This window comes from Pagrus pagrus (genome assembly GCF_965226575.1).
Source record: "Pagrus pagrus genome assembly, chromosome: 17".
In the NCBI taxonomy this organism is placed as follows: domain Eukaryota; kingdom Metazoa; phylum Chordata; class Actinopteri; order Spariformes; family Sparidae; genus Pagrus; species Pagrus pagrus.
In genome coordinates, this window is record NC_140201.1 from 128,986 (window position 1) to 145,454 (window position 16,469).

Consider the following 16,469-nt stretch of genomic DNA (forward strand, 5'->3'; position numbering starts at 1 on the left):
CACAGCTCAGGCCAACAACTAGCTAATGACAGGCTAACAGCAGGCTAACAACTAGCTAATGACAGACTATAAACAGACTACTAACAGGCTAACAACAGGCTAATTCTGTCAGCTAACAACCAGCTCAGGCTGCAGTGAGAAGGAAACTCTGCATCAATGAAATCAAAGATGGACTCAGTGTTCAGACACAGGTAATCTGATTACAGACAGGCATGAACTGTGCAGCCTGCAGGCGGAGCTCAGGGCACACAGTACCCACAGACACAGTGAGGAGGAGGAGGAGAGAGAAGCTGCAGGTTCACCTCCTCCTCTTCATTCTCCTCTTCCTCTACTGAAGCCTCCTCCTCCCACTTCTTCTTCTTCTTCTTTGTCTTCGTCATGTTGTTCAGACAGACCTGTGAGTACAGCTGTATGTGTGTGTGTGTGTGTGTGTGTGTGTTTAAAGCTGCTTATGGAGTTGTGTGTGTAAAGACATGTTGAGACTCTGTGGTGAAAGACTCTCCTGAAGGTTCAGACTCTCCTGAAGGTTCAGACTCTCCTGAAGGTTTAGACTCTCCTGAAGGTTCAGACTCTCCTGAAGGTTTAGACTCTACTGAAGGTTCAGACTCTACCCAAGGTTCAGACTCTCCTGAAGGTTCAGACTCTCCTGAAGGTTTAGACTCTACTGAAGGTTCAGACTCTACCCAAGGTTCAGACTCTCCTGAAGGTTCAGACTCTCCTGAAGGTTCAGACTCTCCTGAAGGTTTAGACTCTACTGAAGGTTCAGACTCTACCCAAGGTTCAGACTCTCCTGAAGGTTCAGACTCTACTGAAGGTTTAGACTCTACTCAAGGTTCAGACTCTCCTGAAGGTTCAGACTCTCCTGAAGGTTTAGACTCTACTGAAGGTTCAGACTCTACTGAAGGTTTAGACTCTACTCAAGGTTCAGACTCTCCTGAAGGTTCAGACTCTACTGAAGGTTTAGACTCTACTGAAGGTTCAGACTCTCCTGAAGGTTCAGACTCTCCTGAAGGTTTAGACTCTACTGAAGGTTCAGACTCTACCCAAGGTTCAGACTCTCCTGAAGGTTCAGACTCTACTGAAGGTTTAGACTCTACTCAAGGTTCAGACTCTCCTGAAGGTTCAGACTCTCCTGAAGGTTCAGACTCTACTGAAGGTTCAGACTCTACCCAAGGTTCAGACTCTCCTGAAGGTTCAGACTCTACTGAAGGTTTAGACTCTACTCAAGGTTCAGACTCTCCTGAAGGTTTAGACTCTACTCAAGGTTCAGACTCTCCTGAAGGTTCAGACCCTCCTGGAGTTTCTGAATCCTCTTCCAGAAGTTGAGAACCTTCAGTTTCTTCATGTATTTAGAACCTGGACATTCTGATCTCGTCGGTTCTATCAGCACATGGTTCCTGGAGAGCTCTGACATGTTTCCATCTCTGAGCTCTGTTGAGTGCTGCATTGTGGGACACCAGTCTACCAGCAGTCAGAACTCCATAGACTTTTTAGTCATTTTTAGGATGGGTTGTTGTTGGGCAGTTGTTCTGGCTGATGGAGGCTGTGGAGGAGTCATGTGACATGTTGGCTGAACGCTGTGTCCGTTCATAAACCACAGTCGCTTCCTGTTTAGAGACTTTAACATGTTGAAAAACATATCAAATATCATCTCTTTAACATTTTAAGATTATATTTGTTCAGTGACCAACAGGATGAGTTAATCGTTTAAAGTGAATTTGTTTTTAATTTGAAGCATCTTCAGTGACTGTTTGACCTCTGACCTCCTCTCTCCTTTGGTTGCTAGGAGACATGGACAGCCAATGGTGGGATCATGGGACCTGGCACAGCGAGCCAGCGCCCATGTCTATGGTAGGACAAGGCCACGCCCCCTTATTTAATACATTCATCAAACCCCGCCTCCACCTGTCTGTCTGAAGGTCCAGTGTTAGGTTTTTAATATTTGACCTTTCAGTCGACAGTAAAAAGTAACTGAAGTGTAAAATTTGTTTCAGAATAAAAATCATTTATAATTTTCATTCAAAGCTTCAGTGTTGTTGTTGTTGTTGTTGTTGCTAAGTGACCATGTGTGGTTTTATCACTGTGACTCATCAGCAACCAGTCACATGGCAACCGTCCAAGGATGGAGAGCGTCTGATTGGTCGAATTCTGTTGAATAAGAGGATGAAGGATGGGACGGTTCCCGCGGATACAGGAGCACTGCTGGGACTGAAGGTGACAAAGACGTCTTCATCATTATCTTCTTCTTCTCCTTTAGCCTCAGTCTGTGTCAGTTTGGTGCCTTGCTCATGGGCGGTGTGTTTTCAGGTGGTTGGGGGAAAGATGACAGAATCCGGCCGTCTCTGTGCGTTCATCACTAAGGTGAAGAGAGGAAGTCTGGCTGACACTGTGGGACACCTGAGACCAGGTAAACACACACCTGAGACTAGGTCTGTATGCTAAGCTAGGCTAACAGTTTCCCTCTGCTTCCAGTGTTTGTGCTAAGCTAACTTATGTCCCTGTGAGTTGAAGGCTCTGTTTGATTTTGTTCCTGTTAGAACGCAGACATCCTGACAGATCTGTATCTGTTTTCTCAGGTGATCAGGTTCTAGAGTGGAACGGTCGGGTTCTCCAGGGAGCTACGTTTAATGAAGTTTACAACATCATCCTGGAGTCCAAACCAGAACCACAGGTGGAGCTGGTGGTTTCCCGACCAATCAGGTGGGTCAGAGGTCAGATAATCAGTAGCAGCCAATGGAAGCATCAGGAACTTTGTTGAGAAAACTTGACAAACTGCGGAACGTTTTGTCACATTTTTAGAACCTGGAGCCTGATTTCACATGTTTCTCTGTGACTGAGACGGAACGAAACAGACTGTCATGTGGTCACTGCCGGCTGTCAGAACGTTCTGCTGATTTTTGTTTGTGGTTCTTGTTCCTTAGAGAACCTGATATTCTGTTCTGTCAGATCATTTTGCTGATTGTTGTTTGTAGTTCTTGTTCCCCAGAGAACCAGAAGTTCAGTTCTGTCAGAACGTTCTGCTGATTGTTGTTTGTGGTGTTTGTTCCTCGGATAACCTGAACTCCTATTCTGTTAGAACGTTCTGCTGATGGTTGTTTGTGTTTATTTCTCAGAGAACCTGAAGTTTTGTTCTCTCAGAACGTTCCTCTGATGGTTGATTGTGATTTTTGTTCCTCAGAGATCCTGAAGTTCTTTTCTTTGAGAGCATTCTGCTGATTGTTGTTTGTGGTTCTTGTTCCTCAGAGAACCTAAAGTTCTGTTCTGTCAGAACGTTCAGCTGATTGTTGTTTGTGGTTCTTGTTCCTCAGAGATGTTTCCAGAGTGGCAGACGGCACCCACGGCCAGCTGGATTCTAGTGAGTTTATGACACAAACACTTTTATATGTTTATTGTCTCATAGAACCTCCATTCAAGGAACATAACAGAACATACCTCCACAAAGCTGGAACATTGTCTGACAGTTCATTAAAACTTGTAAACATTACAGTATTAGTATTGGAATATAAAGCAAAATGTTTCAAACGATAAAAATGATAATGGGACAGTTTCCTGTTTCATTTTCTGAATTCTATGTTCTACGTTCAGGTTCCAGTTCCTTCGACTCTCAGAAAGTCGGTCCATCCATCTCCGTCACGTCTCCCATGAGCCCCAGCGTTTTGTCCGGACAGGTCTCTGTAAGTTTACCCAGCGTGCACTGCACTGCCACACAACACACCCCACAGCAAATCAGCTCACAGTTAACAGCCGTTTCCATGGTGATGTGTGTTTGTTTCAGACTGTGAACAGGCGTCCTCTGGTGCCCAGAATTCAGGTAACTGTGGATGTAGAGAGGAGTGAGACGTCTGTCTGTTCCACCTATGTTTGTCTGCAGTTGTAGCTGTTAGTGCAGATAAGCCCACCTACAGGTGACCAGGTAATCAGCGCCGTAGCTAGGCGACAGCTGTAGTAGAAACACAAAGTAGAACTCTGTTTATGTGAGGGGGTTCTGTCACTGTGAACAGGGTTCTCTCTCTTCTGCAGAGCTATGTTGGGTTCCCCACAGGTTCTCTGTGGTCCTTCTGTTGATGTTGTGGTTCTGCAGATGTTCTTGAGGGTTCTACTCTTCTACTGTGTTCCATCAGTCTCAGTCACTGTTCCAAATGATTCAGCTCGTGTTATACATGATTCGGAGGATGTGATTCTTTTGCTTTTCTTTAGGATTCCTCTGCTATTGTTGAGGGTTCTGTCACTGTTCTCTGGGGTTTTCAACAGGGTTCTCCTCCCGTTCTCCAGCATTCCTGTTCAGCTGTGTAGGGTTCTGCCCTTGATGCAGCTGTCCTGATTCAAAACCTATTCTTTACAGCTGAAGCTGTGGTACGATAAAGTCGGTCATCAGCTGATCGTAACCGTTCTCGGAGCCAAAGAACTTCCTGTCCGAGACGACGGCCGACCGAGGAACCCTTACGTCAAGATCTACTTCTTGCCAGACAGAAGGTAAAACCAGAACCCTCAGATTTTAAAGGACGAGGTAATGACTAGAATGTGTGTTGGTTTAGGTATATGTGACATGTCTTAAGATACTGTTCTCAGAGTTCACTGGTATTCATTTGGTTCTACTGTAGAACCTGCAGAACTGTTGGTCTTGTTCTGTGTAGCCAGAAGTGGTTCCTGCTCTGTGATTGACTGTTGATTGTCTCCTCTCTACAGTGATAAGAGTAAGCGGAGAACAAAGACAGTGAAGAAGTCGGTGGAACCTCGGTGGAACCAGACCTTCATGTACTCTCCGGTCCACCGGCGGGAGTTCAGAGAACGAATGTTAGAGCTGACGGTGTGGGATCAGGCCCGAGTCCGAGAAGAGGAGAGCCAATTCTTAGGAGAGGTCAGAACACACACGCAATTTGTTGTGTACAGTTATCGTGGTTACAGGTGTTGTTTACCTGTTTACATTTTTATTAAACTCATTCATTTAGAAATACACGGGTTGTAAAAGGAGCAAAATCTAAAAAACTGAAGATCTTGGAACAAGACATGGACACAGGAACTCTCCAGATGTGGCTCCGTCCAGTTGTGAAAGAAATCTTTATTAAACATTTGAAATGTCACAATAAAGTGGATTTTCTTCATTTCAATTAACTGTTTTGGAGCGTATGAATGACGCAATCATCGATCCAAAAGAGACGATCGGACGGTCTTATCAGAGGCCTGCGACAGCCACTGATACTGGATTTGTTTCTGTTACTGATTTATTGATTATTGCTTCAACAAATATAAAAAACATGCTTCTAATATAAAAAAATAAATGTTCTCCCTGTCTCTCTGTTCCTGTCTGTCCGTCCATCTGTGTGTCCGTCCATCCGCAGGTCCTGATAGAGTTGGACTCGGCTCTGTTGGACGATCAGCCTCACTGGTACAAACTGCAGCTTCATGATGTTTCCTCTGTGCCATTACCCAACGCCTCCCCCTACCTGCAGAGGAGAGGACTGCAGCCTGAAGACACGCTGAGCAGCAGGAGGCTACACAGTGAGACACACTCATTATATACACACACAGACACACACACACACACATTCATTATACACATTAACACACATTCACTCATTATATACATTAACACACACGCTAATTATATACACAGACACACACACACACACACACTCATTATATACATTAACACACATTCATTCATTATATACATTAACACACACACTCATTTTATATACACACACACACACACACAGAGACACACACACATATTCATTATATACATTAACACACACTCTCATTATATACATTAATACACACACACACACTCACTCATATACATTAACACACACACACAGTCATTATATACATTAACTCACACACACTCACTCATATTCATTAACACACACATTCATTATATACATTCACACACTCATTATATACATTAGCACACACACATTCATTATGTACATTAACACACACATTATATGCATTAACACACATTCATTCATTATATACATTAACACACACACTCATTATATACATTAATACACACACTCACTCATACATTAACACACACACTCACTCATATACATTAACACACACAGTCATTATATACATTAACTCACACACACTCACTCATATACATTAACACACACACTCATTATATACATTAATACACACACACTCACTCATACATTAACACACACACTCACTCATATACTTTAACACACACAGTCATTATATACATTAACTCACACCCACTCACTCATATTCATTAACACACACATTCATTATATACATTAACACACACACACACACACACATTATATACATTAACACACACACACACACACACACACACACACACACACACACTGTCATTATATACATTAACACACACACACACACACACACACACACACACACACACACACACACTCATTATATACATTAACACACACACATTATAAACATTATTTCTATTAATGCACAGAAACAGTATTTATTTTTTTCTGTTGTTGTTGATCTGTTTTTTGACCTGTTTACTTTTCTCCCATGATGCTTTGCCAGACAAAGGTCTTTACTATAACTCAGGTAATCATCTGTGTGTGTGTGTGTGTGTGTGTGTGTGTGTGTGTGTGTGTGTGTGTGTGTGTGTGTGTGTTAGTGTGTGTGTGTGTGTGTGTGTTTCCTTCATAGGTAACGCTAATACCGTTAGCTTTCCCCCATGTGTTGCTACTGGTCTCATAAATAAGAATGAAACCTGTGCAACACTTTGAGACTTTGACTTTGATGTCACACATAAAATGGACTCTGATCAGGTTCCTCTCGTGCTGTTCTTTGTTTGTTTGAGGCATTTTGATGGTTCCAAACTGCAGACTGGATGGAACCGCTGACCAGGTTCTTCACGGATTCCAGGAGGCTTTGAGAGGCTTACACAGTGCTCTTAGAATGTTCCTCTTAGAATGTTCCTCTTAGAATGTTCCTCTTATAAGTTCTGTAAGTGGTTCTGGAGACGTTCTCATGGGTCCTTGATAGAGTCTATAGGTTATTGAAGGGATTCTATAACACCCTGTGGCGGTTCTGCAGGTTCTTGATAGTGCACCATCATCACTCCTTTTCTACCAAATTAGCCCTGGTTCTTGAGGTTCTCTAGGTGCACAAACCTGATCTGAACCCGTCCCATGTTGGTGGAAAAGTCCCCCTTATGAATCCTCAAACAGCTTACAGGATTTGCAGGTCAGGTTCCCAGGGGTACCTGGAAGGGTCGTAAAAATCCTTGTGGGGGTTCTGCAGATGGTTGATATAGATTAAAGGATAACTACCGTTTTTTACAACCTGGACCTTATTTCTAGCAAAATATATGATCATTTACTCACCCAGATAACTTTGGTGTCATTTGAAGTCGTTCGGACGAAATATATATCCATATAATGCGAGTGATCAGGGCACCGAAGCGCAGCCTCTATGAGCATTATCTGCCGCGAAACTAGTTCATTTGACCAATATTTTGTTACGATACGCTCGTGCTATTCCCCTCTGAGTCCGGGCTCGTCTGTTGTCAACATCCGGGGTCTGTAGGTTGACCTACTACCTCTGACCTGGATGATGTCGTCTCTGAGCTGCGCGCACACCCGCGACAGCCGGCTTGTTTACCTGTAGCTGCTACTGCTAGTTTGACCCCGGATGTTGATAACGGACGAGCCCGGACTCAGAGGGGAATAGCACGAGCGTATCATGACAAAATATTGGTGAAATGAACTAGTTTCGTGGCAGATAATGCTCATAGAGGCTGTGTGTCGGTCACTCGCATTATATGGATATATCGGCGCTACGCTGGATCTAATTTCGTCCGAACGACTTCAAATGACACCAAAGTTATCTGGGTGAGTAAATGATCATATATTTTGCTAGAAATAAGGTCCAGGTTGTAAAAAACGGTAGTTATCCTTTAAGGGGTCTTGAAGGGCAGTTGTGTTGTTCCGTCAAATGGGTCTCTTAAAGGTTGTTTGGATTCCATGGTTCCTTAAGAGGGTATCAGTGGTACTTGATTGGATTTCCAAGAACTGTTTTAGGTGTTTTGTTGGACCTTTCAGGGTTTCTACGGAGGTCTTAGTACTTCTTGATGGGGTTTCAGGAACCCTTGTGGGGGTTTGACTGGTCTAAGTGAATTAAATGTCTAAAAGTCCTCAAGAATCCTCAAATCGTTCCTTATAGGGTTTTCAGCTGTTTGTCTCGGGGGTTTTTTAAGAGGGTTCCACAGGTTTTTGAGAATGTTCCAGATGTAAGAGAAGAAGTTCTGAAGGTCCATGAGAGGTTCCTAAGTTTCACAGATCTTTCTACAGTTCCTTGTCAGGGTTCGGGTGGGCCTGATGATCTCAGAAAGGTTGGTGAAATTACATGAATTGGTTCCAGAGGAACGTCTGTAAGGGGGTCCTAGATTCCTCCAGAAGGATTTATAGGACCTTAAAGGAATAGTTCACTCTAGAACGAAATTCAGTCATTATCGACTCACCCTCATGCTGATGAGAAATCCGGTGTAGTTTCTTATTCCTCAAAGTGCAGCTGGAGACCTGTGGGGTACCATTCTGCAGCAAAAATCCATATAACAGGCGTCAATGGTGCCCGAGACGAAAAGGTCCATAAAACTACACAAAAACTTTGTAATATTCCTCCATACTGCTCGTCCGCTGCAATCCAAGTATCCTGAAGTGGCGACATCCAGAGTTTACTCGAAACGACGTCATTTAGTACATTTTTCTAGCCTAAACAGTCGCTATACTGTATTTGCCTGGAGTGGGTGTTTCCAGGTGTTTCCAAGGGTCTCAGGACGGTTTCAGGGGAGTATGAGTTAAGTGAAAAAGTGTGAAGTCGTCCTTTAATGTTCATGTGTCTGTGTATGTTTGTGTGAGTCAGATTAGTGGCGTCCTGTGGAGGATTACAGAGCCACTTACAGGCTTAAACATCCTGTTTCTCTTTCCCCGTCTGCCTGTCTGTCTCTGCCTGTCTGTCTGGTTGTCTGCAGGGTCTCAGAGGATCAGTGACAGCGAGTTTTCAGATTATGATTGTGAAGACGGCATCGGGGTGATCTCAGGTGAGTCCACATCCACCTGAACTTAAACATGTTGAAGACGTCAAAGTGGAAAACCTTTTAAATCACAGTCTCAAAGTTTTCTGTTAATGATGTTGTGGATTGTCCTCCTCACAGTAACGTGATAACATGTAAAGAGTTACAGTCACAGTTACAGTCACAGTTAGTTACAGTTACAGTCACAATTACATTTACAGTCACAGTTACAGTCACAATTAGTTACAGTTACAGTCACAGTGGCTGCTTGATTAAACGTTCGGAGTTCACTCTCACACTCTGTGTCGTCTGACGTTTTTCTCCGCTTCTCTGTGAGTCCAGACTACAGACAAAATGGGCGGGACTTCCATAGCTCCACCCTCTCAGTGCCGGAGCAGGTGATGTTGTCCAATCACTGCTCTCGATCCGACCTTGTCAGGATGAGGTCACGGTCGCCAAGCCAACCACCTCCTCAGAGGTAACCAGCTATAAACAATATCAAGCATGAGCTTGTGTTTCCTTGACTGATCTATAACTGAATGACTTGTTTTTGTTTGTTTGACTGAAAAATTTAAGCTGTTTTCTTCTGAACTTTACCTTTCAACTGGCATTTTCAGCCAATCAGTTTCCAGAAAGGCATCACCTTCATTTTCCACAACTCACTGTCACTCTGTTTTCATCCCTGACCCTCTGACCTCTGACTTGTGGTTGCCAGCGGTAACCCTCTGTACCCATTGTACCGGGAGGACGCTGTGCGGCTGCTGCGAGGCTCCAAACTGAGCCGAGCATACTCCGATGCTGGCCAGTACAGTAGCCTGGACAGGTAACTCACCTGGACATCAAGTCCTGGTTGTAGTCCTAGTTATAGTCCTGGCTGTATTACTAGTTGATGTCCTGGATGCAGTCCTGGTTGTAGTTCTGGATGTAGTCCTGGTTGTAGTTCTGTATGTGGTACTGGCTGCAGCACTGGTTGTGGTACTGGTTATAGTCCTGGATGTAGTACTGGATGTAATCCTGGTTGTAGTCCTGGTTGTAGTACTCGTTGTGGGACTGGTTGTAGTACAAATTGTAGTCCTGGTTGCAGTCCTGGTTGTAGTCCTGGTCTGACTGACTGTCTTTGTGTATTCAGGAGATCACTGAGGAGAATGTCTGTTTCCAACTCGCTCGATTCCCACGACAGGTAGGGATAATCCCAGTAGTAGTAATAGCAGTAATAAATGTAGTAGTAGTATTAGCAATAGTAGTAATAGTAGTGTTAGTAGTTATAGCAGTAATAATAGTAATATGTTGATGAAGGTTCTCAGTCATCCAGGTCATGGTAATTCTTAACTCCTGTATTGTAGGCAACTGGAAACAAGTCCAGTTGCCTACAATACAGCACACAGAAATAGTAATAATAGTAATAGTAGTAGTAGCACTCTAATGCCATTTTTCCACCAACATCAGCAGGTCTATACAGGTCTTTTTTAAACGCGGGTCAAACCACTAAACATTGACTATTTGCCACATTCCCACTTCCTGCAGGTCAGTTTGTGATTTTTATCTGAAGCGTCGCGTTTCTCGTCACAAATGCGCTGGAAACAGTTGTAACAGGAGAGAAAACAACAATAGACTCATTTTGAAAGACGCGTCTGTAAAACGGTGGATACATTCTTTTGAGCATCACAACACCCGCGAGATTCCTCGTTTACTGTCAGAATCTGAGCCATTCGGTCCAGTAACATTTGTAAAGTCTAGAAGAGCCACACCATTCAATTATTTTATCCCCCTTTAAGTTAGCCAGGTGCTAAACTGGAAGATATTTCAGTTGGCGATCCAGGTATTTTCATAGCCGGGTCAAACTTTTTTGTCTTCAGAACATCACTGAGCAGCTTTCATAGGAATGAATGGGGCTCCACCTCCAACACAGAGTCCAGTAATAAAACGTCATCACAGAGCAAATCACAAATTCCTTCCTTATTTACGCGCCATCACGGGATTTTGATAAAGCGTCATCACTTCACGCGGCAGAATTCAGCGAGTTCAGCTGGGTCTTATGTTTAGATCAAAGCCGAGCTGAGCCGAGGTGATACAAACCCGGTTCTACTGCAGAGTCAACTGACCCGGATGTAAATGCAAAGTTTACACATTCACATTGCACACAAAAGCTGATCTGAGCGGATTTAAGTGGGATTTTTGACCAGTGGAAAAGAGGTATTAGTATCAGTGGTGACAGTGCATGCAGGATCAAAGTTCTCATGTCCGTCTGTGTGTTTCTCTGGAAGACATTTTAACCAGACTCCGTGGACAAACAACATGATGAATGGAAACTGTGAGGACTACAGGTGAGCCCCAGGCTGATGGGTAATATAGTATTAGAGGATGATGTTGTCAGTTTGCACTCAGTAAAGAGATTTACGACCTGCTCATTGGTAATCTGTCAGAGGACTCACCTTTACAGGTGCAGGTGTTTTGGGGTCAAAGGTCAGTGAGGATTTACCATGTTCTGACGTGTTTCTGTTCCTCAGTCAGGACTTCATCCCTGACTTCCCCTACGAACCTGATGCCTACGATGAGGAACTCCTCAGGTAAATAGATGGACAGGTGGACCTTCAGATAGTTTGACCTTCAGACAGCGGAACAGATGTAGATTTAGAAAAGATTAGCAGTTCCTTAGTCCTTATTCTTCCTCAAGGTCATTCCTTAGATCAACTTTAAATATAGAACCACCTCAGCTGGACTCAGGTGATTAAACTCACCTGTACACCGGTTCTATGATAAAATATTACGACTCAAAAGTTCATAACAGGATGTTATAGAGGAAAAAAACAAACAAGACGTGGATCAGTCACATGACATTCTCAACATCAGAACTGATTTGTTTCTTTCTCACATGAATCAATTAACTCTTGTCAAAAAAGACAAAAACCATCTCAGTCATAAAAAGTTACCTGTGAAATGAAATTAGAGGGTTTTTTTCCATTGACCTTTTCTGTAGTGATGCTTCCAAATGTCAGTAAAGACTTGATGGTGTCAAAGAGCCGGTGTACAGGTGTGTTAGATCACCTGAGCTGATGATGTCAGACTCTGTTGAGAGCGGCCTCAGACCTTCCCTCATTTCTCTCCCAGCATCCCTTGCTGTGTCGCTGAGGACTCATGGAAAATTAAGTCCCATGTTTCAGGTTTTGCTTCAGTTTTCTTCTTTGTTGGTGTTTGACTTCAGTTCTTCAGTGCCTTAAACTTCCCGTATAATCACCTCAAAGCCATCAACGGGTACGACAAGCCAAAAGTCGTCACGGTGTCTAACTAACCCCTCCTGCAGGTGACTTGTTGTCATGGTGATGTGCAGGTACAGTCGGCAGATGGACCGGCGGGATTACTACAGTCGCTCTCGGTCAGCCGACCAGCGAGCGATGGCCGACCGACCTGTCTACACGCGTTCCCACTCCACGGATAGAGCTGACTCCTCCCATCTGAGGTCCAGACGCTCTGCCCCCCCCTCACCTGCCCCGACCAGGTGACCCGCAGCCGACCAGTCAGGAAGCAGCTCTGACCACACCCCTTATCTTTTAACCCCTCCTCCTCTGCTTCCTGATTGGCTCACAGTGACATCACACCACTAACTACCTGCCGTCTGTCTGTGAAAATAACCTTTATTTTCCTTTTGTGCATGTTTTGTTTGTTAGATTTTCTGAATGAATTTTTTGGGTTGTTTGTCTGTTTGTTGTGTTGCATGAGCTCCTGAAGAGTTTTTGTCTGAAACAGATTTTTCATTTTCATTTAACTAAACAGCCTCTATTTGGTGACAGACTGAAGGTCAAAGGTCGTATCTAACATGTGAACCAACCGTCACACCCAGTGATGTCATTTATACAACATCTGTGTCTAACACTAGCTAACATTGGCTAACATTAGCTAACATGAGCTAAAATAAGCCCAGAGTGTATTAAACTGATGTGTTTTATTTCTGATGTTGAACTGTTTCAGTGGACGATTGTGTTGCTTCTTCTTTAAAAAGATGTCTGCAGATGATCCTAATGAATCTTTCCACCAGTTTGTAGAAAAGTACATAAGTATCAGAATTTACTATCCACTAGCTTTAAGTTAGCCAATGTAGCATAGCATAGCCTAGTTAACCTCCCATCACCAACGACTAAGACCGCTATGACGTCTGACCTTTGACTGTGCCATCACTGCCTTGCTCCCCTCCTCTTAGGTTGGTAGTTTGATTCCTGTGTTTTTATTTCCTTCAGGACAAATGCGCGAGGTGGATCAACTCAGACAAGTCCATCAGGAACGCCAGTCTGCGGCCGCCGAGGCCGCCAGCTGCCCGTCATCCCGCCTAAAGGAACTGGGGACAGAAGTGAGTGCATCAGTTACCTGTCAGGTGACGCTTCTGCTGTGTTCACATGAAGCTGATCAGGAGGACTAACAGTTAAAGCATCTGTGCTGTTTATTTATTGTACACTTACACAAGAACTTAGGAACTCAAGAACACAGGAACACAAGATCACATAAACACAAGATCACAGGAACACAAGAACACGAGATCACAAGAATACATGGACACATTCAGCCAAAGTAAATAAAATTTAAAAAGACATTTAAGATTTATCAGGCAACTTGTTCAGAATGTTGCATACTTCTGTTTTTTGTCTTGTGTTGTTAGAAACCAGACAAGAATGTCAAATTTGTGAGCAGACTGTTAGTAAGCAGACATCCGGTTCATGAGTCCATCTGTTGGTCTCTACTGACGTCCAGCGGTGAATCATCAACATAGAGACAGACAGATGTTCATCAGGAGGATCTGAGCTAGTTTGAGCAAATATCTGAAAGAACAGTCATGGAGGTGGGGGTGGTCTAACAGTGGGTTCTGTCTTTCAGATGGAGAACCCTCTGACTGTGTGCAGACAGGTACACACTGTGTGTAGAACTAGGACATTTAAAGGAGAACCTGCTAGTACTCATAGTTTTTTTCCTGTACTTGTTTGATACCAGGTAAGAGTTTGTGTTTTGGAACATAAACTACATCCTCATCACATGTGGGTGGTGCTGGGGCATGCTAGGAGGTGTAGTCCCTCCAGAGGGTCCAGGTTTCTGTCCAAGGATGCTCTTCAGGTCTCAGTCTGTTTCAAACACGTCAGACTCAATCTGAAAATGTCAAGGAGTTGTCTGTCTCTTCCAGCCACTCATCTGTTTTCTGCCTCTTACTCTGGTCCTGGTCCTGGTCCCAGAGATAAAGGATGAAACTCCAGCTCTCACTGGGGTTATCTCCAAAAATGGATCAGGTTTGTTACCTCCAGGACCCTGGAGCTGTGTTGTTGGTCATCCAACAGAATTTGGTCTCAGGTGAAAGCCAGACCTCCTTTATGAAGCTGTGAAGCTTCTTGGAGACCAGGGGCTTCTCCTGGATCAGTTCTGGGAGGGATGCACCCAGGTGGTCAGTCAGAGGATGCATTGATCCGACTCTTTATGTCCAGCAGCTGAGCTCTGTTCATCCCAAATGTGCGATCTGTGCCGAGCGAAGCGGGATCATATTTGTGAGATCACATGAAGCGGGTCAGTAGGACTGACAGGTCCTGGTTCCATCCCAGCTGGGGCAGGTTGTGGAGTCGGTGTGTTTGTCAGGTTTAATGTTCAGTCACACCGGGATGCAGGTGAATGCAACAGGACATGAATGTTGAACTCAATGCAGAGCCAGGATGTGGTTTTTCTATTTCACCACCGGATGCAAATGTTTTATTTGCCCCTCTGATCACAAAAAAATAGATGTGAATAAAGGCAAATATTCGCCACTGTTGATGTCACATACTTGTGACTTTGTCTGGGTGTGGAAATGGACTCAGGCTCACGGCACCAGTGGTCCCAGTGCTCCCAGTGCTCAGGGTGTGTTGAATTCAGAGACCATACTTCACTGTACGTTGTACTGTGTGTGATTGTGTATGTGACAATTAAGCTTTATTTGATTGGTTGATAGGAAGGTGAGCATTGGACCTGGCCAGGAGGTGGAGGTGGTGCTGCTCCACCTGTGAGTGAAGGTCAGGTGAGCTTCCTGTTGGTCATCAGTGTTCAGACGCATTGATCGGTCTCCAACAACTCTGAGACTTTTTATGAATAGTTTAAATGTGGAGACACTTGAAGTTCAGACCATGCCCACTTTCACATACAGGACCAATCACAACATGATGTGAGTGAGACTGTTGGACACAACTGTCCTTTAATCCAGTGTCTGAAGCAGACTGACACCTTCAGACTCTGCATACAGTCTCCATAAAACCCCTGGAAGCTTCAGTGTTTGGCCACGACCCTCTAATGACGGAACAGTCAGAGCTGGTCAGTCAGTGGACAAACCAAACAGGAAGTGGTTCTCCGACTGATTCAGGGAGGCGGGTCCTGAAACACCTGAGTCCTTCTGGTGCTTCAGGTACCTGCTCACCGTCAGGCCTCACCTCAGACTTTATCAGTGTTCTTGTTGTTTTAAAAGGTAATAGTAGAAGTAGAAAAGTAGCCTTGTGATTGGTTACCTGTTGAGTCATTGATCATGTGATCATTCATCACCTCATTGTTTCTTTTCACTCAAATTTTCTTTTTCATTGTTGTCGTCCATCACTTTTAGCCACGCCCACGGCAGGAGTGTCAACCGCAACTGCTCTGCCCACTTACCATCAGCCCCCTCCCCCTTTCCACAAACAAGCCCCCCCCCTTATCAATCATCAACCGCCACCTCTTATACAAATCCAAGCCCCGCCTCCTCCTGTAACCACCCAACCCCACCCTCCTCCTGCACCTGCAATCACACCTGCACCTGTACCTGCACCTGCACCTGCACCGATACCTGCACCAGCACCTGCATCTGCACCCATACCTGCACCAGCACCTGCACCTGCACCCATACCTGCACCTGCACCTGCACCCATACCTGCACCTGCAACCACACCTGCGCCTGCACTCGAATCCACACCTTTGCATTCCCAAACAGTGCCCCAAGCTCCGCCCCCTGCTCCATCACAAAATTCAGCCCCGCCCCCAGCCAAAGCACCTGCTCCAGCCCAGCCCCCAGCTGCTGGCCCGCCTCCAGCTTCTGTAGTCCAATCACAGCCACCTCCTGAACCCGCCCTTCCTCCTGCTCCAACACCTGCCCCAACACCGACCCCTTCACCTGCCCCCTCACCTGCCCCGCCTCCACAGACTCCAGGTGTGTACATCACAGGTTTGATGTGTGTGGATGTTTAATCGGTGCAGAACCAGTAGAACCAGTAATCAATTCTCCATCATCACTGTTCATTCATTCTTTCCTGTGTTCATCTTCATTACATCACTCTGATGACATCACATCCCACCTGTGTGTGTCAGAACCAGACAGACGCTCCGCGACACCTGGAGGGACTAGAAAAGGTCAGTCTGTCTCAGGTGGATGTGATGATGCATTCAGGTGACACTCGTACAGGTGGATTGTTGA

General features: G+C 44.7%; 1 protein-coding gene across 13 annotated transcripts in view; it reads left to right on the forward strand.

The window, feature by feature from the left end:
- The window catches only part of LOC311272257 (regulating synaptic membrane exocytosis protein 2-like), a 45,756-nt gene that overhangs the window by 18,341 nt on the left and 10,946 nt on the right, over positions 1-16,469 (forward strand). For 4 of the 13 annotated variants that reach the window (XR_014624545.1, XM_084378557.1, XM_084378567.1 and 1 more), the window contains 21 exons: positions 1,787-1,851; positions 2,095-2,214; positions 2,308-2,407; positions 2,577-2,700; positions 3,309-3,355; positions 3,586-3,674; positions 3,776-3,811; positions 4,343-4,473; positions 4,687-4,858; positions 5,340-5,499; positions 6,535-6,558; positions 8,990-9,058; positions 9,374-9,509; positions 9,747-9,854; positions 10,161-10,211; positions 11,296-11,355; positions 11,539-11,598; positions 12,360-12,527; positions 13,264-13,373; positions 15,627-16,205; positions 16,364-16,405. Coding sequence is in view for 12 of the 13 variants with exons in the window: in XM_084378557.1 (XP_084234683.1) it covers positions 1,787-1,851; positions 2,095-2,214; positions 2,308-2,407; positions 2,577-2,700; positions 3,309-3,355; positions 3,586-3,674; positions 3,776-3,811; positions 4,343-4,473; positions 4,687-4,858; positions 5,340-5,499; positions 6,535-6,558; positions 8,990-9,058; positions 9,374-9,509; positions 9,747-9,854; positions 10,161-10,211; positions 11,296-11,355; positions 11,539-11,598; positions 12,360-12,527; positions 13,264-13,373; positions 15,627-16,205; positions 16,364-16,405 (2,451 nt within the window). In the remaining variant the exon portion in view is untranslated. Of the gene's footprint in view, positions 1-1,786; positions 1,852-2,094; positions 2,215-2,307; positions 2,408-2,576; positions 2,701-3,308; positions 3,356-3,585; positions 3,675-3,775; positions 3,812-4,342; positions 4,474-4,686; positions 4,859-5,339; positions 5,500-6,534; positions 6,559-8,989; positions 9,059-9,373; positions 9,510-9,746; positions 9,855-10,160; positions 10,212-11,295; positions 11,356-11,538; positions 11,599-12,359; positions 12,528-13,263; positions 13,374-13,894; positions 13,925-15,626; positions 16,206-16,363; positions 16,406-16,469 lie in introns of all 13 variants that reach the window. The other 9 variants (XM_084378565.1, XM_084378562.1, XM_084378563.1 and 6 more) reach the window with 9 other exon arrangements.